This window comes from Choloepus didactylus (genome assembly GCF_015220235.1).
Source record: "Choloepus didactylus isolate mChoDid1 chromosome 23 unlocalized genomic scaffold, mChoDid1.pri SUPER_23_unloc1, whole genome shotgun sequence".
NCBI lineage: Eukaryota > Metazoa > Chordata > Mammalia > Pilosa > Megalonychidae > Choloepus > Choloepus didactylus.
The window spans coordinates 2,921,260-2,943,641 of NW_023637590.1; the positions used below are offsets into that span (position 1 = coordinate 2,921,260).

General features: G+C 55.7%; 1 protein-coding gene across 4 annotated transcripts in view; it reads left to right on the forward strand.

Annotated features, from left to right (window-relative positions):
• Positions 1-22,382, forward strand: part of SMPD4 (sphingomyelin phosphodiesterase 4) — a 30,474-nt gene that overhangs the window by 4,065 nt on the left and 4,027 nt on the right. For 2 of the 4 annotated variants that reach the window (XM_037823513.1, XM_037823515.1), the window contains 17 exons: positions 8,270-8,356; positions 10,424-10,566; positions 11,160-11,235; positions 11,634-11,742; positions 11,842-11,894; positions 13,411-13,562; positions 15,175-15,307; positions 16,412-16,483; positions 18,235-18,321; positions 19,601-19,731; positions 20,081-20,171; positions 20,482-20,582; positions 20,832-20,995; positions 21,300-21,505; positions 21,680-21,913; positions 21,993-22,124; positions 22,214-22,342. In XM_037823513.1, the coding sequence (XP_037679441.1) occupies positions 8,270-8,356; positions 10,424-10,566; positions 11,160-11,235; positions 11,634-11,742; positions 11,842-11,894; positions 13,411-13,562; positions 15,175-15,307; positions 16,412-16,483; positions 18,235-18,321; positions 19,601-19,731; positions 20,081-20,171; positions 20,482-20,582; positions 20,832-20,995; positions 21,300-21,505; positions 21,680-21,913; positions 21,993-22,124; positions 22,214-22,342 (2,100 nt within the window). Of the gene's footprint in view, positions 1-8,269; positions 8,357-10,423; positions 10,571-11,159; positions 11,236-11,633; positions 11,743-11,841; positions 11,895-13,410; positions 13,563-15,174; positions 15,308-16,411; positions 16,484-18,234; positions 18,322-19,600; positions 19,732-20,080; positions 20,172-20,481; positions 20,583-20,831; positions 20,996-21,299; positions 21,506-21,679; positions 21,914-21,992; positions 22,125-22,213; positions 22,343-22,382 lie in introns of those variants that run through there. The other 2 variants (XM_037823514.1, XM_037823516.1) reach the window with 2 other exon arrangements.

The window sequence follows — 22,382 nt, forward strand, 5'->3', positions numbered from 1 at the left end:
CTCTTGGCTGTAGCAGCTTTCTCCTTCTGTCTGAGCTTGTATAGTGCTCCAGTAATTTAATTCAGACCAACCCGGAATGGGCGGGCCAACACCTCCATGGAAATCATCCAATCAGAGTCATCACCCACAGTTGGATGGGGCACATCTCCATGGAAACACTCAAAGAATCACAATCTAATTAACACCGATAGGCCTGCTCACACAAGATTACATCAAAGATAATGGCGTTTGAAGGGACATCATGCATTCAAACTGGCACACCTTGTAACTAAGAAAGAAAAAATTACATAAAGATTCAGTATTTCTAAACCTTTGTTAAATTCCATCTTTTCTGTCACTACCCCTTCCTCTGGTTTAATCACTTTCCCGATCTTCAGGGATGTCTAGGCAGTGACCACCCTAACCTGTTCATGTTGAAAAGGGGTGTCGACATTATTGGAAAGGGGAACATATCTGGTTGATGTTCTTGAAGAGGCTGTTCTTGAAAGGGGGGCTTATCTGGCATAGGAGAACTGGAGAATTTAAATTTCTGAGAAATAAACTGGGTGAGTGAACCTTTCATAGAGTCTCAGATAGGGGCCCGGGTATTCTTTAGGGTTTTGGGGACTACAGTTGACTTGGGCTTATACTGTGGCCGTTCGGCATATCTAGCTGAAGCTTGCAGAGGAGTAACCTCCAGGATAGCCTGTTGACTCTTTTAAATCTCTTAGCCACTGAAACCTTATTTTGTGGCCTTTCTTTTCTCCCTTTTGGTCAAAAAGGCATTCTCAATGCCATGGCCAGGCTCATTCCTGGCATCCATGTCCCACGTCGCCAGGGAGATTTACTCACCTGCGGAGTCCTGTCCCACATTGAAGGGAGGGTGATGAATATGTTTGCAGAGTTGGACTTAGAGAGAGAAAGTCCACATTTGAGCAATAGGCGGTTCTCTGGAGGTGACTCGTAGGCATAATTATAGGTGGGCTTAGCTTCCCCATGACAACCATAAGTTTCACAAGAGCAAGCCTCAAGATCAAGGGCTTGACTTATTAAGTAGGGGCTCCTGAGTTCATATAGCATCTGTTCTCTCCAAGATAAAAATAATCAGGGTCTCACATTATCTTCACTTAGCTGTACAATCATCACTCCATTTTAAACAACTCTCATGACCCAAAACACCTCAAAGGTCTTATCAACCCTTAGTTATTTTTCCCTGGTATTTGTGTGGTACTAATAAGGTATTCCTGTGAATTATAGTCCCTAGCAGGCAATAAGTAGTTTTTCCCATATACCACTGTGTTGTGAATTCTTTGTACCAGTGTCATACCTTAGAAGTATATCATGCAAGCACCTGTCTATATTTGTAGTGCTACTCTGAGGGTTATATGCCTTTAAACAGCCCCCCACCTTCAGTGCAGCCCTGACACTTATAATCCTTATAATCCGATTAACAAACAGTCATCACCCCTGTCCATTCCCATACCTTTAAGTTCATCCTCATTAACGTATATGAACGTATCAGGTTATCATTTCCCCACACTAGCTTCTGCTATCTCTAGGTCCCTGATATTATACATTATAAGACACTGATTTAACATTGTTCAGGGAGTTCACAGTAGTGGTAACATGTAATATCTCTCCTTTTGTGTCTGACTTATTTCACTCCGCATTATATCTTCAAGGTTCATCCATGTTACCATGTTTCAGTACCTTATTCCTTCTAACTGCGGCGTAGTATTATGTTGTATTGTATACCACATTTTGTTTCTCCACTCGTCTGTTGGAGGACAGTTGGATTGTTTTCATCTCTTGGCACTTGTGAACAATGCCGCTATGAACATCGGTGTGCAAATGTCTGTTCATGTCACTGCTTTCAGATCTTCTGGGTATATACCGAGAAGTGGAATTGCTGGATCATAGGGTAACTGGGTATCTAGTTTTCTTGAGGAACTGCCAGACTGTCTTCCACAGCAGCTGTACCATTTTACTTCCCGTCAACAAGTAATAAGACTTCCAGTTTCTCCACGTCCTCTCCAGCATTTGCAGTTTCCTGTTTGTTTAATGGCAGCCATTCTTATTGGTGGGAGATGGTGTTCATTGTGCTTTTGATTTGCATTTCCCTAGCTGGTGAATGTGTTTTTTAGCCATTAGTATTTCCTCATTGGAAAAATGTCTTTTCATATCTTTTGCCCATTTTATAAATAGGCTGTTTGTACTATTGTTGTTGAGTTGTAGGATTTCTTTATATATGCAGGATATCAATCTTATCAGATATATGGATTCCAAATATTTTCTCCTGTTGAGTTGGCTGCCTCTTCACCTTTTTGAGAAAGTCTTTTGGGTCACAGAAGCTTTTGATTTTGAGGAGTTCCCATTTATCTATTTTTTCTTTCATTGCTTGTGCTTTGGGTGAAAGGTCTAAGAAGCTACCTCCTATTACTAAGTCTTGAAGATATTTCTCTATGTTATCTTCTAAGAGTTTTATGGTGCTGTCTCTTATATTGAGGTCTTTGGTCCCCTTTGAGTTAATTTTTGTGTAGGATGTGAGGTAAGGGTCCTCTTTCGTTCTTTTGGATATGGATATCCAGTTCTCCCAGCCCCATTTGTTGAAGACACTGTGCTGTCCCAGTTCAGTGGATTTGGGGGCCCTATCAAAAATCAGCCGACTGTAGATCTGCGGGTCTATTTCTGAACTCCCAATTCGATTCCATTGATCAATATGTCTATTTTTGTGCCAGTACCATGCTGTTTTGACCACTGTGGCTTTATAGGAGGCTTTGAAGACAGGAAGTATAAGTCCTCCCATTTCATTCTTCTTTTTTAGAAAGTTTTTGGCAATTTGAGACCCCTTACCCTTCCAAATAAATTTGATAACTAGCTTTTCCAAGTCTGCAAAGTAGGTTGTTGGAATTTTGACTGGCATTGTGTTGAATCTGTGGATCAGTCTGGGTAGAATTGACATCTTAACAACATTTAGCCTTCCTATCCATGAACCCAGAGTATCTTTCCACCTAATTACATCCCCTTGGATTTCTTTTAGTAACATTTCATGAATTTCTGTGTAGAGGTCTTTTACATCCTTGGTTAAGTTTATTCCTAGGTACTTGATTTTTTTTAGTTGCTATTGTGAATGGAATTTTTTTCTTGAGTCTCTTCAGTTAGGTCGCTACTAGTGTATAGGACCATTACCAGCTTATGTGCCTTAATCTTGTATCCCGCCACTCTGCTGAATTTGTTTATTAGGTCAAGTAGCTTTGTTGTCAATTTCTCAGGATTTTCCAAATATAAGATCATGTCATTTGCAAATGATGCCAGTTTTACTTCTTCCTTTCCAATTTGGATACATTTTGTTTCTTTGTCTTGCCAGATTGCTCTGGGTAGAACTTCTAGCATAATGTTGAATAACAGTGGTGACAGCGAGCATCCTTGTCTCGTTTCCCCATCTTATAGTGAAGGCTTTCAGTCTCTCTCCTTTGAGTACTATGCTGGCTGTGGGTTTTCATATATGCCCTTTATAATGAGGAAGTTTCCTTCAATTCCTACCTTTAGAAGTGTTTTTATCAAAAAAGGATGCTGAATTTTGTCAAATGCTTTTTCAGCATCTATCAAGATGATTGTTTGATTTTTCCCTTTTGATTTGTTAATGTGTTGTATTACATTGATTTTCTTATGTTGAGCCACCCTTGCATGCTAGGAACGAACACCACTTAGTCGTGATGTATAATTATTTTAATGTGCCTTTGGATTCGATTTGAAAGTATTTTGTTGAATATTTTTGCATCTATATTCATTTGGGAGATTGGCCTGTAGTTTTCCTTTCTTGTAGTATCTATCTGGTTTTTGTATCAGAGTGATGTTAGCGTCATAAAATGAGTTAGATAGTGTTCCTTTTTCTTCAATTTTTTGAAGGAGTTTGAGCAGGAATCGTGTCAATTCTTTTTGGAAAATTTGGTAAAATTTCCCCTGAAGCCATCTGGCCCTGTGCTTGTATTTGTAGGTAGATTTTTGGATCCCTTTGCTTGTGATTGGTTTGTTGAGGTCTTCTGTTTCTTCTTGGTCAATCTAGGTTGTTCACATTTCCAGGAAATTGTCTATTTCCTCTAGGTTGTCTAGTTTGTTGGCATATGGTTTTTCATAGTATCCTCTTATGATTTTTAAAATTTCTTCAGGATACCTAGTAATGACTCCACTCTCATATCTGATTCTGTTTATTTGGGTCTTCTTTCTTTTTTACTTTCTCCGTCTAGGTAAGGGTTTGTCAATCTTGTTGATCGTCTCAAAGAACCAACTTTTGGTTTTATTTATTCTTTCTATTTGTTTTTGTTTGTTTGTTTGTTTGTTTGTTCTCTGGCTCCTTTATTTCTGCTTTATTCTTTGTTATTTCTGTTCATCTGCTTGCTTTATGGTTAATTTGCTGATTATTGTCTAGCCTCTTCAGTTGTTCAATTAGGTCTTTGGTTTTAGCTCTTTCTTCCTTTTTGATGTATGCATTTAGAGCTATAAATTTCCCCAACACCATCTTTGCCACATCCCTTAAGTTTCAGTATGTTGTGTTCGTGTTTTAATTTGTCACTAGATATTTACCTATTTCTCTTGAAATTTCTTCTTTGTCCCACTGGTTGTTTAGGAATATGTTGTTATCCTTCATATATTTGTGAAAGATGTGTTCTTTGGTGGTTATTGATTTCTAGCTGCATTCCATTATGGTCAGAGTTTCAGTCGTTTTAAATTTATTGAGACTTGTTTTGTGCTCCAGCATATGATCTATACTGCAGAACGTTTGATAAGTACTAGAGAAGAATGCATATTCTGGTAATTTGGAATGTAACGCTCTAGATATATCTCTAAGTCCAATTCGTTTGCAAATTGTTTAGGTTCTCAGTTTCCTTATTGGTTCTCTGTCTGGTTGTTCTATCTATAGAAGAGAGTGGTGTATCCAAGTCTCCCGCTGTTACTGTAGATGTGTCTGTGGCTCCCTTCAGTTTAGCCAGTGTTTGTCCCATGTATTTTGGAGCTCCTGGATAGGGTGCATAAACATTTATGATTGTAATTTCTTCTTGTTGAATTGTCCCTTTTATTAATATATATATTGTCCTTCTTTGTCTCTTATGACATCTTTGCATTTAAAGTCTATAGCTACCCCTGCTTTCTTTTGGTTGCAGCTTGTGTAAAATATTTTTTTCCATCCTTTCACTTTGTCTCTTTGTGTCTCGGGGTCTAAGATGAGTCTCTTGTAAACAGCATATCAATGGGTCATACTTGTTAATCCATTCTACTAGTCTGTATCTTTTAACTGGACAGTTTAATCCGTTCACATTCAGAGTTATTACTGTGAAGGCAGTTCTTGAATCAGCTATCTGATCTTTTGGTTTTTATTTGTCAGATCTGTTCCCTCCCCCTCTTTTTTTTCGCCTTTAAGTTACCCTTACTAATATTCTTCTTTTCTGTGCCCTTGTCTAGACCTCTCTCTCCTTTTTTTCTCAGCTGGTAGAGCTCCCTTTAGTATTTCTTGCAGGACAGGTCTCTTGTTCACAAATTCTCTCAACATTTGTTTGTCTGTGAAAATTTTAACCTATCCTTCAATTTTGCTGGATAAAGTATTCTTGGCTGGCAATTTTTCTCTTTCAGAATCTTAAATGTGTCATACCACTGCCTTCTCGCCTCCATTGTGGCCGCTGAGTAGTCAGTACTTAGTCTCATGTTCTTTCCCTTGTATGTGGCGAGTTGCTTCTCTCTTGCTGCTTTCAGAACTTGCTCCTTCTCTTCAGCATTTAACAGCCTAATCAGGGTATGTCTTGGGGTAGATTTATTTGGATTTATTCTATTTGGTGTTCATTGGGCTTCATTGATTTGCATATTCATGTTGTTTCTAAGTGTTGGGAATACTTTTCCTAGCCCTTTACTCTTTCTTCTCCTTCTGGGACACCAGTGATTCTTTTATTAGCATGCTTCATGCTGTCCTTCGTTTCCCTGAGATCCATTTCAAAGTTTTCAGTTTTTATTCACCATTTGTTCTTTTGTGCATCACATTCAATTATCCTGTCCACTAATTCATTTAATCTTTCTTCTGCCTCTTGAAATCTGCTGTTGTGTTTCTCAAGTTTGATCTACAGTATCCCTTATTTCCCTAAGAGCTGCTATTTTTTAATTTACCCTTTCAAATTCTTTTTCATGTTCTTCTAGAGTCTTCTTGATGTCTTTTTGTCTTTAGCCAACCCATTGAAGTGGTTTTGGAGAATTGTATGTACTTCTTTGGTTAATTGCTCCAGATTCTGTGTCTCCTCTGGTTTTTTAATTTGTTCATTTGGCTTGTCCATATCTTCTAGATTCTTTAAGTGCTTTGTAATTTTCTGTAGGCTTTGGGCATTTCCTTGTCTTGAAAAGGTTATTTTGGGAAACGCATGATTATTTGAGCATTTATATATAATTCGGGAGAGTTATAGCTTGCTGTAGTGCAGTTCCCCTGACCTACCAGCAGGTGGCGCTCCTGAGACCGTTCCCTGGGGTGCGGGTTCCCTGGCCTACCAGCAGGTGGCGCTCCTGAGACCGTTCCCTGGGGTGTGGGTTCCCTGACCTACCAGCAGGTGGCGCCCTTGAGACCGTTCCCTGGGGTGCGGGTTCCCTTGCCTACCAGCAGGTGGCGCCCTTGAGACAGCTCCCTGGGGTGCGGGTTCCCTGACCTACCTGCAGGTGGCGCCCTCAAGTAGGTCTTCCTGGAATTTCTGTGCAGTGGGCGGAGTCCAACAGGGTGGGAATCCAGTGTGTACCCCAGTTCTCCATGTGCCCTGGGGGTGCGATGTGGCCCCAGTAGGAGCACTCTGGGCTGTGAGTTCGTGTGTCTCACCCTCCAGCTTGGATGCGCTCCAGTCCCTGTCCGCCACGTGGCCGCGAGCCTCCTGGTGCTTCCCTGCGTCTCCCCGCCTCTCGCCCCTGCACACCGCGGGCGTCCGTGGAGAAAGTAGATGTGATCACAAGTCCTCATGGAGCTCCTAGCCGTGGGGCTGTGAAGGGTCATCTCCCAGCCACCTGCTGAGGCGGGTGCACGGGGCGTGGAAAGCTGCCCCCTCCTGCGCTGGGCGTCCACCTCCAGCCACCCCCTCCCCCCACAGTGGTCCTGGTCAAAGACACCCTCCCTGTCCTTCCAGGTACAGTCTCTCCGCCTGCCCACCCAAGTCCCCACTGTGCGCTGTGGTTGCCGAGCTCCCTCTCCAGCCGCGCACCCTGGACTCCTGCTCTGGGCGCCCTCAGCCCCTTCTCTTGTCCCTCTCACGGAGGAGAGCTTTGCTCTGCCTCTCCTGTTCCGCCATCTTCCTGGAATTCCTATCGACTGTTTCTCATGTTCCTTTCAATAATTTGCTAGGAGCATGCCCCCCCCCCCAAACTGTACTGCAGCTGCCCAGCAGTCCGGGTGAGCCCGCGCTGCACTGCTCCCCGCTCTGGCCAGGAGTGCACGGGCAGCGGGCTGCAGCCCTCCAGCCGGAAGCTCCAGGAGGTGCTCTGCTGCAGCCTTCTCTTGGAAGGACTCTTCCTCAGCGCACAGCTCTAGAGCCAGCGGGCCCGGCCCTGGCCTGCACAGCCCAGGGCTCCCGCCGACCGGGGCCCCGTGGGATCTGTCGTCACTGCAGATGGACACGGCCATAGATTTTGCCCTGAGAAGGCAAACACCCTCTTGGTTGAAATCCTGCCGTTTCCTCCTGATCTTGATCTGCACGTCCTTCCCCATGTCCCTGACCTCGTGCTTGTCCTGAATGCCCCCTGTCCACTGTGTCGCCCGGTGGCTAGTGCTGACGTGGCTGCGGCCGTGTGTACTTGCAGGCTGCTGTGTTTCTTCGGGCAACAGGTCTGGTGGGTTTGTTATCTACTGTATAAAGTACAGCTCGTTTTTTTGGACATTCTCACCGACAGTTGTAGTTGTGTAAACTCTGGGGCGATCAGCCACATGGGCGATTTCCAGTTCGCGCTCACAGACTCCGTGCTCCGTGAGGAGTCGGCCAGCCCACAGGGGTCGCCTCCTGGCTGCGAGCTGCCCCTGTCTCCCCTCCTGACTTCAGAAGGCAGCTTTGTTCTGCCTGTAGGTGGTGCCTCGGGAGGGTGCTGGAAGCCAGCCGGGGAGTTGCGAGTCTCGTGGCGTCCACGACCCGGAGCCTGTGGGGACAGAACCAGGCCAGGGGGTCCTCTTGCTCAGACTTCTGTTTTGTTTTGAGACAGAATAGCCGCAAAAGCTGCAAAATGAATTCGCTTACGTTTTTGTTGTTTTTTTTTTTTTTTTTCGGTTTGTTCTGTCTTCCAGGCTAATCTGAAAGCCGACTCTCTAAATAAGCCCTTTGCACAGCGGTGCCAAGACTTGGTTAAAGTCATCGAGGATTTTCCAGCAAAGGTACAGGCCTGCCTGTGTCTCTTGTGGGGCCCGGTTAATGCTCCCCCGGGGGATTCCCCTCGGCGAGCGCTGCCTGGCACAGAGGCCCGTCCTACTGCCTCTCTCACGGGCGTGAACACGTGGACCGGGCGTTCCCCACCGCGGGTGCTTGTTCCCTGCAGGGGACACCTGGCAGCGTCTGGTCATGTCTTTGGTTGTCACGGGTTAGGGAGGCAGTGGGGAGAGCAGTTGCTGGTGGCACCTAGTAGGGGAGGTCGGGGGTGTTGCTCAACAGCCCCCGCGCCAGGTGGTCCTAGAGGAGTGTCCAGCCCAGAATGTCAGCTGTGTTGCGGTGGAGGAACCCTTAGGTAAATGCTCAAAATACATGCTTCAGTCACACCCGGACCTGTCAAATAATTAGTGTAATTACACTCACGACACAACACTGGGCAAGTTGTTAACACCAAACAACAGTTACCTCATGGTTATGTTTTAGGAGCTCAATTCGGAAAAGAACTTTACCAGGCTCTTTTTTTAACGTAACTTATTTTTTATTGAAAGTATCTTGCGTTCGTGGTAGATGCTTCCCAGGTTTTGCCACATATTTTAATGTTCAGGGTTAAATCCTTTTTACATGCATGTGCTGTGAATAGTAGTCTCTCCTCCCCACCACCACCACCTCGGGAATAATGCTTATAAAAAGATGATATTCCACATGGGTTAAGTGTCTTTCAAATGCAAAACTCCAGACTGCCTAGTTATATTTCTTCCTCCAAAACCCACAAATTGGCAGCTGAATCCGTAGCCAACGTAGTGAAAGCCGAGGGGACTGAAGATCCAACCCCAAGTCCTCAGATCTGGTTGAGGAAGCCCTTTGTACGGGGCGGTCAGCACAGCGACCCTCCGCGACTCGAGGGAGCTGGGAGACACCCCGCAACCCTGCTCAGGACAGGTGCCCCAGGGGGCCTTCTTCAGTTTTCAGATCATGAATAAAGATAATTCTTTGTTAATTCTATTTCAGAAAACTCTTTTTCAAGTTGTTTTTATTTACAGTGCCAGCTTTTAAAAGGCAATTAAACTGGTGTTAACTGAACAGTAAACTGGGCACAAATTGCTTTACGTAAAGAGGGAAAGCCCAAAGTGCCGCTTTCTGTAGAGAACCCACAGTTCAATTTTATTCAGAGCAAAGAAAAAACTTGATCACAGTAGCAGAACCTCAGCTGTAGGTTTGGAATCTGTTCTCAAACCACACGTGTGACAAGGACAGGGTTCTGCTAAGGTGGTTGATCTGCTGCTGTATTTGTCGACTGTCTGTCTGAGATTAACTGTGGTAAACAGCAGTGCAAGTGGCATTTGGAGTGTTCACGCCACCGGTTCTCAGTCACCCAGGTTCCCTCCTCTTCAGTAGAGTCGTTGATGTGGTGAATGTCCTCAGTTCTCCCCTTGGTCAGATTCGCAACAGTCTGGCCTATAACTTCGAGTGAACCCTTGATGTCTAAGTAGCGTGCAGCTGGAGTAAGTTCCAGAAGCCTTCCCCGGTCAGCCTTCAGGAGCTCTCCGCCCCACACGGGTGCGGTCCACCTGCTTCCCTCGTGGCCGCTGCCCCACGGAACGACCTTTCTCATGTGGCCGCATCAACATTTGGTGGACGAACGGGGTCACCTCCTTCTTCCTCTGTTCCCACGTCTTCTAACACAGGCTTTACAGTCACAGATTGTTTGGCAATTTCCACGTCAGCTTCAGATATCTCTTAACTGAGAGCATGGCGCTGGGGCTCAAGGAGACGGCGGGCTGGAGGCTGGGGGAGCGGGGCGGCGTCAGCGCAATCAGGAGAAGGCAGAGAACACGGACTCTCCTACAGAGCGAGTCTTTGATATTCCTAGAAAACGTTTTAATCCCAGGCTGATTATCTGACTGGCCCGAACACAAAGTACGGCTGCTTCGTGTGCCCCGTGGCCACAGTGAGAGAACCCAAAGCCGTGGCTCCCATCGGCGCCGCTGCACCGGGGGTTCCCATGGGTTTCCCCAGTGGGCTGGGGCGGGGGGCCCCGGCCCGGGCTCGCCCCGTCCTCACGCTCGCTGTTCCAGGACCTGCACGCCGTCTTCCCCTGGCTGGTGGAGAGCGTCTTCGGCAGCCTGGATGGCGTCCTCGTCGGCTGGAACCTTCGCTGCCTGCAGGGTCGGGTGAACCCCGTGGAATTCAGCATCGCGATGGAGTTTCTCGACCCTGGGTAGGTAGGTTTGTCACCCGAGAGGTGCTCAGCGTTTCCACAGGGTAATCCCTGCTCCCCGAAACTGCGGGCTGTTTTATTAAGCTGAGAAGCAGACCGATGGACAGAGAAGGCTGTTCGTCCCACTTCCTTCGTCTGACCCACGCCGCCAGGAATCCCGTCAGAAATAAGACTTCCAGAAGGCCTGTTCTTCCTGCTTCTTAGCAACATTCTTAGCAACGGCACATGATGAGTTGCTTACAGAGAACTGACTTAAATTTCAGTGTCCAGAGAGCCTCGTCCCTCTAAGACTTTCTCATATACACCAGTAGGACCTGCCTCTGCTCCAAGAGGAGAGCAGAGTACAAATGACTCTTATCTCCGTAAGAGACAAGGGAAGCTTCTGTTAAATTTTCCGTTGTTAAATCCCCGTGCGCGTTCAGACAGGAGCTGGAGAGACCAGCCAAGCAGAGCCGCTGCATCCGATGGCTCGAGATGGTTGTCATCCTGTGATCCATTTTTAGATCACACTGTTTCCTGAAGTTGAGAAACAATCAAAACAAAACGATTTGCAATTCACTTGCCCCGTTTTGTTTGCTTCGTTTTGTGTTCAGGGGCCCGATGATGAAGTTGGTTTATAAACTTCAAGCGGAAGACTATAGGTTCGACTTCCCGGTGTCCTACCTGCCGGTGAGTCGGCCGTGGCGGTGCCTGGGGCCGGGGCAGCAGGGGCTGCACGAGGCGGCCGCGACGGCAAGCAGGGTCATGCGTAGTTTCCAGATAATTCGACTCTGCGAGTGACGGAGGCGCCGCTCCGCCTGCCGGCTGCTGACGAGTGGTGGGCAGGGCTGGGACCTGGTGGTGGTCTGAGTCTCCAGTCCTTTGGGGGTGTGTCGAGGGACGACTTCTTGTAGGGTTTGAGAGCAAAGGAGACGGGCTAGGCTCGGAAGTGGGCACGGCTGCTGTCCCTCCTGTTGGCGGGTTTTTATGAGGTGATCACAGAGAATCTAAGCAGACGCTCTTTGCCCGAGCGCTGCCCGGGGGGAGGCAGCCTTCCCGGGGGCGCACCCACCTGCCTGTCTCCACAGGGCCCCGTGAAGGCGTCCATCCAGGAGCGCGTGCTCCCCGACAGCCCTCTGTACCACAACAAGCTGCAGTTCCCCCCGCCCGGGGGCCTGGGCCTCCACCTGTCCCTCAGCATCCTCGGTGCCCGGGGGGGGTGGGGCCGGGGTGGGCAGCACGCGGGCGAGGGCGGCCCACAGCCTCTCGCGCCACTGTCCTTGACCCTGCCGTCAGATCCCTTCGAGTACTACATTTTCTTCTTTGCCTTGAGCCTCATCACTCAAAAGGTAGGTGTGGGGGGGGGGGCTCAGCAAAGCCCCCCGGCCGGGGTGGGGGCTGCGGGTGAGGGGCTCTGGGCCTCCCCTCCCGGCTCGGCTCCCCGCCTCGCTGCCTGGTCATCCTTCATGCTCCCTCGGCGAGGTCAGCAGATACGGGCCGGCTTGGCGGGCAGGCTGTCCGGGTCCCAGGTGGTGGTCAGGGCGGCTTCCTGGAGGAGGTGGCGGTGGGAACATGGCGGCTGCCTCTTCCCGTTGTCCTGCTCCCCCTTGGCCTCTTTTCTCTTCCCTTTACCCTCACGCCCCTCACCTGTCCGTGCTGCAGTGTTTCCCATCTCGGACACTTTTTTTTTTTTTTACATTTTTGTGAGATATAAATACATGCAGAAAGGTGATAAATTCCAAAGGGTCTGGTAAGTAGCGATAGAGCAGATTTCACAGTGCAGCATGGGGTGCAGTTTCACAGTTCCAGGTGTTTCTTCCTGGCTGTTCTAATACGCTAGAAACTGAAAAGAAATATCCGTGTATTCTGTAGTTGTAATCACTTGTTAAATCCTATCTGCTCAGCTACGATTCCTCCCTCTCGTTTGATCATTGTCTCAGTCTTCAGAGATATTTGGGCAATGACCATTTCAACTTCTTCATGTTGGAAAAGGGGTGTCGACATTACGGGGTGGGGAACACAGCTGGCTGATGCCCGAGGAGAGACTCGGCCCTCTGGGGTCAGGGCTGATCTGGCACAGGAACAGTCTGGAGGTGTTAACTTTCTCAACAAATAAAGCTAATGAGTAAAACTTTTCTAGAGTCTTAGATGGAACCCTGGGTGTTTTTTTGTTTTATTTTGTTTAGGGTTTTCAGGAACACTGTTGGTTGGGGCTTGGCACACTGTGGCCATTTGCACTATGTGGCTGAAGCTTGCATAAGAGTAACCTCCAGAGTGACCTCTCAACTCTATTTGAAATCTCTCAGCCACCAAAACTCGACTTTGTTTCATTTCTTTTTCCCCTTTTGGTCAAGAAGGCATCGTCAGTCCCATGTTGCCAGGGCCGGGCTCACCCCTGGGAGTCACGTCCCACGTGGAGGGAGGGCAGCGAGTTCACCTGCAGACTTGGCTGAGAGAGGGAGGCCACATCTGGGCAACAAAAGGGGTTCTCTGGGGAGACTCTTAGGCATGTTTGTAAGTGGCTTAGCTTCTCCATTACGGAAATAAGTTTCATAGGGGCGAGCCCCACGATCCGGGGCGTGGCTTCTTAAATCGCGAGTCCCCCGTGCGGGTGTCCCCAGGTGGGGAAGTTTAGTAGTTCTACATCTTTTCCCCAGTCCCATCGGGGACACGTGCGCTAAGCTTTTCCGTCGAAAGCCTGGTGGTAAAGATACTTGCACGGCATTGAAAGGCCGTGCCCTCTGGGGGAGGTTCGACGGGACGCGGCCGGCCAGCCTGGGGGGTCCGCTCAGGCCCCGTGTGCTGGGACCGGCCTCGGACGTGGTGCCGCATCCCAGGACCCCCGGACGCCGTTTGCTCTTCCAGCCGCTACCCGGGCCCCTCCCCGTGCGCACGTCGGACTGCGCCTACTTCATCCTGGTTGACCGATACCTGTCGTGGTTCCTGCCCACGGAGGGCAGCGTGCTCCCCCCGCTCGCCTCCAGCCCTGGGGGGGCCAGCCCCTCGCCGGCTCCCAGGTAAGCCCCCACGGGTTGTCGGGGAGGGGCTGAGGCGGCCCGGCCTGCGGGCACCGGGGAATGTCCTGCCTGAAGCCGCCGTCCCGGGACAGTGCGTTGCCCTCCGTCAGGGCCCACAGCTTCCTCCTGCCTTTCGTGTCCCCAGCCGAGCCGCCACAGCCCAGGACGGAGGGCGGGGGCCTCTGGGGGGCTTCTGTGTTGGGTGTCGTGGTCTGTGCGGGTAGGAGCTGGTCTTCAGCTGCCTCCACATGGCCGTGGGCTGCTGGGGATGGGCTTGGGTTCTGCCCCGGGGGCCCTCCCCACACGCAGAGCCGGGAGCAGGGTGGGGAGGGACAGGAAGGTGTGTATGAGAGCGGATTGTGCGGTCGCGGTTACTGCTTCTGGGGGGAGTGGCGGCCGGTAGCGGAGCCATCAGCTCTCGGGGCTGCTTAAAGGGTACCGGCGGCGGGGGCTCTTTCCCGGAGGCGAGGGCGAGGCGGAGGACTTGGCCAGGTCCTCGGCGGGGGGCGTACAAGGTGTGGAGGGCGGCGATAAGGACAAAGCACTCTTCATCCAGTAGGAGTATGTGCCAAAGAGAGAGAGAGACTTTATTTAGGGGTGATTACAGGTTATATAGGCTGGTGAGAAGGGTAGGGCTGGAAAGGAGGTGAAGTAGCCTTAAATGGCAATACTGAAGGGAGAGGGGCTAGGATTGGTTCTGAGAGGACGCAGGAGCCGTTGCAGCGGGCGGGAGTTGTTCTGGCCACGGTGCATGCGCGCTGGCGGTGGCAGGAGTTGCCTTGGCACAGGGGAGTGTGCGGGCAAGATAAGGAAGTGGGGAAAGGGCGGTTGGGAGAAAGGCGGTTCCCTCCGGCAAGCCTCCCCTGCCAGTGGCATTTTGGGTGAGGAAAAGGGAGCTGCCTTGACCTCGCTTCCCAGGCTCGGGGGGGCTGCAGAGGGCACTAACGCCCGTACCTACTACCCTCCCCAGGGGGTGATATCAGGTCCCCTGGCCCAGGCCTGGTAAGTTGAGGTACAAGCTCAGTCACCCGCAGATTGCAGGTGTGGGGTGTCAGCTCGAGAGAGAAGGGGCTTGTGGGTCAGGCCCCAGAGGGACAGGGTGGGGTCACAGGGGCCCCAGGACCAGGGCTAGAGGGTCCTGTGGACCCAGGACCCCCGGGTACAGGCTCTGTGTGGCCTGAGGGACGGGAGTGGAGGCTGTGCCCCTGGCCTGCCATGCTGGTGTCCGGTGTCCTGCCTGGAGGCGCTGAGGTGGCCCTGTCTCTCCGCTGTAACGTTAGCAACTTCCTCGTGCCTGAGTCCTGTATTAATCAGTAACGAGGGTGTTGTGGGTGAACGTCTGCAGCCGGTGCAGCTGTCAGTAGTGTCAGCGCCCGATGCATTGGTGGCTCATGGCCGCATCATCACTGGGTCAGGTGTTGGCTGGTGACATTCTCCCGCGTCCCTCCACGTTTATTAGCTCGTCCTCCGCTGTTGGGGGACTTTTCTCTGCTGTTCATCTGTTCACTTTCATCAGTGTGGACCTGGGGTGTCGTGTGGCACGGCAGGTCCTGTCGGTGCCTGCCCATGACGACTTTGGTGTCCAGTTGTCCCTGGCCCTTCCCCTCCCCAGGACGGCAGCCGTGCCCTTCGCCCCCTACGGCCTGCACCACACCAGCCTCCTGAAGCGGCACCTGGCACACCAGACGCCCGTGAACGCGGACCCCGCCTCCCACGAGATCTGGAGGTCCGAGACCCTGCTGCAGGTGAGTGCCCGGGGCCTGCCTTTCGTTGCCATCTCCTGCCGTGGAGTCTAGGAAGTGTCGTGGGCCAGATTTCCATTCCCGTTACTTTCCCTGTCCACGAGGGTCCTCCATGCAGGACCCGCCCCTCACTCTGTCCCCTCCTGCACCCCTGGAGACGGTGCCCTGTGCTTGCCCTGGGGGGACATTACACCTCGTCCCCAGCTGCCTCCTGCTCATGATTTCACGGCGCTGGCGACGGGCTGCCCTCGGGCTCGGGCTTCCTCCCTGCGAGGCCTGCGCCCTGCTGGGACCTGGCCGAGCCTGCGCTGGATTCGGGGTGGGGGGGAGCTGTGGAATCCCGCTGGTGGGCTAGGATGGGGCCCCAGCTGTAGGTGTGCTTCCAGCACCACAGTTTTTTAACATTTTCATTACCCTTCCCCAAATCGAAGTAAAAATTAAGAAAGACCACCCAAATCATTCCCCCATCCCTCCCTATTTTTCGTTTAGTCTTTGTCCCCATTTTTCTACTCATCCATACACTAGATAAAGGGGGTGTGATCCACAAGGTCTACACAATCACACTGTCACCCCTTGTAATCTACATTATTATATAATTGTCTTCAGGAGTCCAGACTGCTGGGTTGGAGTTTCGTAGTTTCAGGTATTTACTTCTAGCTATTCCAATACATTAAAACCTAAGAGGTGTTATCTATATAGCGGATAAGAATGTCCACCAGAGTGATCTCTCGACTCCATTTGGAATCTCTCAGCCACTGAAACTTTATTTCATTTCCTTTCGCATCCCCCTTTTGGTCAAGATGTCCTTAATCCCACGATCCCGGGTCCAGATTCCTCCCTGGGAGTCATATCCTCTGTTGCCAGGGAGATTTACACCCCTGGGGGTCAGGTCCCATGTAGTGGGGAGGGCAGTGCTGACCTAGAGAAGGCCTGTGCCTTCGAGGGCCTCCTTTGATTTTTCTTGTCACGGCAGCCCCCGGGGCGGGCAGTGCTGGCTCGGGCGGCTGCCAGCTGGTGTGGGCGGAGGACGGGACCAGGACGCGGCTCACAGTGTGGAGCTGGTGGTTGTTTCTTGGACTGAAAACCAATGCTCGTGCTCGCCCGCAGGTTTTCGTTGAGATGTGGCTTCACCACTACTCGCTGGAGATGTACCAGAAGCTGCAGTCCCCGCACGCCAAGGTATGCTCACGCCGTGTCCCTCCTCGCGTGGCCTCGAGCTGGGTTAGCTCCCGGGGCTGGGCCGTGGGGGCCCCTCTGCCCTTGTGGGTGGACCTTCTCCCTGAGAAGGGGGGGTCTGCGGCCCCCTCCGGGAGCCAAGCCTGGGTCATCCCACCTCAGCAGCAGCCCCTGCTTTCCCAGGAGGAGCCCCCACCTTGGGGACGGGCTCCGGCCCTTCTGCCTGCCCCTGCCCTCAGGGCACTGGCGGCTTGGTGGTGGGTGGGCCCAGGCCCTCTGCCCCCTTCCCTGCAATGCAGGCCTGTGGGGTGTGGTGGGGCCGGCAGCGCCCCTGGGGCTCCCAGGCCGATGGTTGGTTCAGTGAGCCGAGCAGCACGGGGGGCACTTAGAGGCGTGGCTCAGTCCACGCTCCGGGAGACGGCTCGAGTGACGCCCACTGGCCCATCTCTGCTCCCCGTGGGTTCTGGGCACCAGCTTGCTCCTGCGGCTTCGACGTTGTCACTGGTGGACGGGATTCTTTGGGCTTCCTCAAGAATTAAGAATTTGTGGGTGATGGAGTTGAAACTGGGGAGGGGCCCTGTCCCTGGCTTCACTCTGACCCTGGGAGTTCCTGAGCCCCTCACGTTGCCGTACGGATGGCCAGATCACGGCCACCCCGCTGCTCTCCAGGGACCCCCAGTCGCTGTCCCTGGGAGTAAAAGCTGAGGGGTCCGTCTGGGGTCTCCTAAGTTGCCAAGAGCCTGCAATGCCCTTCCTGCATCCAAAACCCAACTCCCTGCACGTCCCTGGAGGCTGCCTGTGGCCGAGGGCCCCCCAGGAGCCCCCCAGGGTCTGTTGTCCCCGGGTCCCAGCAGCCTGTGCCCACAGCCAGGCCACCCCACGCGTCTGCCATCCTGTCGGCCCCTCGTTGTCCTGTGAGGCTGTGAGTCCTCGGGGGACACTGAGGAGGGTCAGCCGCGTCCCTGCCGTGCACGTCTGCCCTCTGTCCCTCTCCTCCTGCCGTGTGCTTCCTCCTGGCCGGCCCCGGGCTGGGTGGGGCCCATGGAAGCTTCGGGGTCTCGTTGCCCAGGCCCCTCCCGGTTGTGTGGTCTCCTGCGGGCGGGTGCGGCCTTCGTCCAGGGAAGCTGGTGCCACCTTGCTCACCCCCCCTGCCCTGCTGTGCCCAGTGCCCGGCTCGGGGCAAGTGTGCTGGGCGTGCAGCCGGGGCAGGGGCTCCGGGGGTCCGAGGGGAGTTCCTGCTGAGGCGGGAGGGCTGGGGGCTGCCGGGCTCAGGGCCACAGGTGGAGCCACAGAGCGGGGGGCCTGGGGGCTCCTGTGGGGCCCGGCCCCTTCCGTCAGTTCTCAGAGAAGGCAGGTGTCAGGCAGGTGGGAACTTAATGTACGTACTGATTCGGGGAGCGTCTCCTTAAAACCGCCCCAGAAGGTCCCACCGAGCAGGCGTTTTTCTGTTGTGGGCAGAGCCTGGGGCTCTTCTCCAGCTGAAGGTTCCGTTCTGAGCTGTGGCCTCCGCTGCCGGGGGCGGGGGGAGCACTGGGCCCTGCAGCCTCGAGGCGGTCTCGGGGGGTCTCTGCCCGGCCGGGCTCTGCTGGGGGACCCCCGGCTGCGAGCTGCAAAGGAGAGGTGATGGTTTGGATTTTCAGTGACTGCTCTTGTTTTGTTTTGTTTTGTTGTGTATTTTCTCCCGGGCTCACGCTCGCTTTCTTGTTTTTCTCCCCCTCCCTGTCTCCCCGTCCGGCCCTCCCTGCGCCCCCCAGCTGGAGGTCCTGCACTACCGCCTCAGCGTCTCCAGCGCCCTCCACAGCCCTGTGCCCCCCAGCTGCCAGGCCCTCCACGCCTACCAAGTACCGGCGCGCGCGGCGCGTGGTTCTGTGCTGCCCCTTGCGTCGCCGCAGTGTGGAGGCCGCACAGGGCAGTGCCAGGGCGGCCGCGGGCAGGGCTGGGCGCACGGCGCACCCGGCCAGGCCCCCCCGGCTGCAGTGGGGTGCAGTGGCATCTCGGGGTCGGCCTCCAGGCTCAGCCCCAAGGTTCAGGGAGCCAGCGGGGTGTCCTTGTGGGGGCCGCCTCACCTGCCCGGGCAGGGTCTGGTGCCCACGGGGCCGAGCCAGAGGCTGGAGCCCCGAGGGACGGGGGTGCAGGCTCCTCGCTGTCAGGGGCGCCCCCAGCCGGGGCCTGTGTGTGCAGCACAGGGGTCGGGAGCAGGTGGGGGCCGGGCGGGGTCTGTGCTCAGCTCAGGCGGGGGGGACACAGCAGGCTCGGGGCTGAGTGTGTTTGGGGCGACACAGCCCGGACAGAAGGGGAGCGCCGCGGGCCCCAGCTGAGCGGGGAAGCAGTGCCCTCGCCGGCCTGCGCGTGGGGCGAGACCCTCGGGAGGGGAGAGCTGTGGGGAGGACCGTGGTCGGAGGCTCCCGGGGCGACGGGGCTGGGAAAAGCTCCCAGCCAGCCCCGGGGGAGGAAGCAGCAGGGCCGGAGGGCAGGAAATGAGGCTCCCCGCGGGGCTGAGGGGGTCCTTGTGAGGAGCCGGGGCCTGGCCCTGCGGGGTTTGTCTTCTGTCAAAATTCTCCCCAACACCCCAGGCGGCTTTCCCCGCCTCAGAACAGCACACGTCGCATCGCACGGATTAGCAAACAGCCCGGCCGTGGAGGGAGACGGGGTGGGGCGGCCCCAGCACTGCGGGTGGACTGGGGGACACTGCCGGAAGCCACAGGGGTGGGTGGTGGGAGCCCGGCTGGCCCCAGAGCAGGGAGCGCCGGGAGTGGGTCCTGCCCCGGATCTGCAAAGCCCCCTGCCGCGTGGGGCCGGGTCTCAGCTCCTCCGCTGGCTTTGGGAGTGCGGAGTTTGGCTCCCGAGCTTGAGGCTCCTGTCTCAGGGTTTGGCCGGCCAGGGTGTGCGCAAGGGAGGACGTGCCACCCTGTGCCCCCGCGGGCTGACCAGGGACCCCAGAAGGGGCCGCCCTGCCCTGGACACCTCCTGGGGGCGTCACAGTCCACGAGGCCTCGTCGGGGCAGGGCCGAGCGCGCCCCACCGGCTGCTCTCGGAGCCCGGGTGGCCCCGGGTGGGGTGCGGCCGCGGGTGCTGTGGGTGCCGCGCCCCCCGGGCCCTGACGCCCCTCCCCGGCCGCAGGAGCCGTTCGCGCCCAGCGAGGAGCACGTGCTGGTGGTGCGGCTGCTGCTGAAGCGCCTGCACGCCTTCTCCGGCAGCCTGCGGCCCGAGCCCCACGCCCACGCCGCCAGCCCCCTGGAGGAGTTCAAGCGGTGCGTGCGGCCTTGGCCTCTCGTCCCTTCCCCCGGGCGGTGGGGCGGGAGCAGCACGGGAAGCAGGTGGGCTGGGGGTGCCCCTGCTCAGTCCGCACAAATCCCCGGAGCCCACCCGGTGCTGCTGCCCCTGCCCTCCACCATCAGCACCGGGGCCGGGCCGAGGGCACGCGGGAGCCACTGTGCGTCCTTGGGCTGCTCCCTAATCTCTCTGAACCTCGGTTCTTTATCCAAAACCTTCCCTGTGGGGGGTGCTGGGAGGCTCCCCAGGGTCACGCACGCCCGACGCCCACCTGCTGAGCGTGTACCTGGGTACGTGGTGGAGGGTGACCTGCTCTGGCCCCCGCAGGGCCGCCATTCCCCGGTTTGTCCAGCAGAAGCTCTACCTCTTCCTGCAGCACTGCTTCGGCCACTGGCCCCTGGACGCATCCTTCCGAGCTGTGAGTGTGGCCCGTGGTGAGCGTCAGGAGTCCCGGGTGGGGTGTGTTCCTCTCGGCCCCCATGTGGGAGGGAGGTAATGGCTCCCGCGGAGGTGAGAGAGGAGGCCTGGGCAGCCCCTGCCCCATGAGGCCGGGCTCCGCAGCCTCAGCTGGGAAAAGCGGCCGATCCCGAACCTCCAAGGCTGGGTGGGGCTTTGGTCAGACGCCCCGCTGGTTCCCGGGGACGCTGGGGGGGCAGCGGCTTGTCAGCCTCTACGCTGAGGTCCCCGAGGAAGCCGGGACCCAGCCGTGGCCGCGGCTCTCCCCCCAGGTCCTGGAGATGTGGCTGAGCTACCTGCAGCCCTGGAGGTATGCGCCTGAAAAGCAGGCCCCGGGCCCCGACGCCCAGCCCCGGGCCGTGGCGGAGAAGTGGTGAGCCCAGCTCGGCCTCGATTTCCCATGGAGGCGGTGGGGGGCTTGTCCCCTCGCCCTTCCCGTCTCCTCTCGGCTCAGGCTCACCCCAGCCCCTTCGACCCGCTCACCCTCTGCCTGTGCTGGGTCCCCGCGGACTCCTCGCTTCCGCCCTGCGTCCCCTCGCGCCCCGTCCCACCGTCCTGGGCTCCAGGCGAGTCGGACCCAGGGAGCAGCGGGGCCCACCCTGACCCACGCCTCGGCCCCCAGGGCGCCCTTCGTGCAGGGGAACCTGCTGGTGTACACCAAGCTCTTCGTGAGCTTCCTGAACCGCGCGCTGCGCACCGACCTCGTCAGCCCCAAGAACGCGCTCATGGTCTTCCGCGTGGCCAAGGTCTTTGCCCAGCCCCACCTGGCCGAGATGATCCAGAAAGGTGAGGCGCCCGCCTGTCCCGGGCTGTGTCCCCTCTCGAGGCGCCGGCGTGAGGGCTCAGCTCTGGGGTCCTGCTGGTCTCAGGGGCCTTTGTTGACCGTGTGGGGCACCGTGAGCACCGGGGTGCACCCTCCGGGCCTTCCCGTCCCCCCAGCTGGCTCCGAGCCGGTCCCCCACTGAGGGGAAGCCCCCACCGCTGGGGTGCTCGGCGCTCAGTGCCCCTTGGAAACCTGGAGACGCTCAGGTTTGCTGGGGGCAGCCCCTGTGCCCTGTGAAGCGGGAGCCAGACCCGGGTCCCCTCCCAGGGGAGCGTCTGTTCCTGGAGCCGGAGCTCGTCCTCCCCCACCGGCAGCACCGCACGCTCGCGGCCCCCTCGTTCTCCGGGGGCCTCCTGTCGTCCTGGCCGCCGGCCGCCACCGACGCCTCGTTCAAGGTGAAGAGCCACGTGTACGGCCTGGAGGGTCAGGACTGCAAGTACACCCCGCTGTTCGGGCCCGAGGCCCGCACCCTGGTGAGTGGGGCGTCCCCGGTGTCCGCTCCCAGGAGCGCCCTCGCCCGCCAGTCCCCCGAGGCCTTTCCCCCAGCACTGGTGGGCACTCGTGATCCGAGGCGGCGCATCCTGGAGTCTGTGAAGGTCCTTCCCGCGCGGAGGCCCCCAGCCAACCCGCACTCTCCTTGCCCGCAGGTCCTGCGCCTGGCGCAGCTCATCGCCCGGGCCCAGCAGACCGCCAAGGCTGTCTCCGACCAGGCGGGGGAGAGCACGGCCGGCCGCTCCCTCCTGTCGTGGCTGCGCCTCGGCCCCACAGACCCCAACGGCTCCGGCTCAGCCACTGACCTGGACGAGGGCGGCCAGGACAGCGTGCGCAAGACGGACGAGCACCTGGAGAAGGCCCTGGAGTACCTGTGCCAGATCTTCCGGGTGCGGCCGGGCTGCTGGGCGCCGAGAGACCCCTGCCCTCGCCCCGACCCCGCGGCTCATCAGGCGTTTCTCTCCCCAGCTCAGCGAGGCCCAGCTCGCCCAGCTCACGCTCGCGCTGGGGACGACTCAGGACGAGAACGGCAAGAAGCAGCTCCCGGACTGCGTCGTGGGTGAGGCCGGGCTCGTCCTCACCCCGCTGGGCCGGTACCAGGTACGGGGCCCCCACGGGTGGGGGCTGCTCCCTGGGGGGCCGGTGGACGTGTGCCCCCTGGTTCAGCCTGGGCCTCTCCGGGCTCCTAGATCATCAACGGCCTGCGGAGGTTTGAGATCGAGTACCAGGGCGATGCGGAGCTGCAGCCCATCCGCAGCCACGAGATCGCCGGCCTGGTGCGCGCCCTCTTCCGGCTGTCATCCGCCATCAACCGCCGGGTGAGCGGGGCGGCCCTCGCTTCACCCCTCGCCCTGTCCC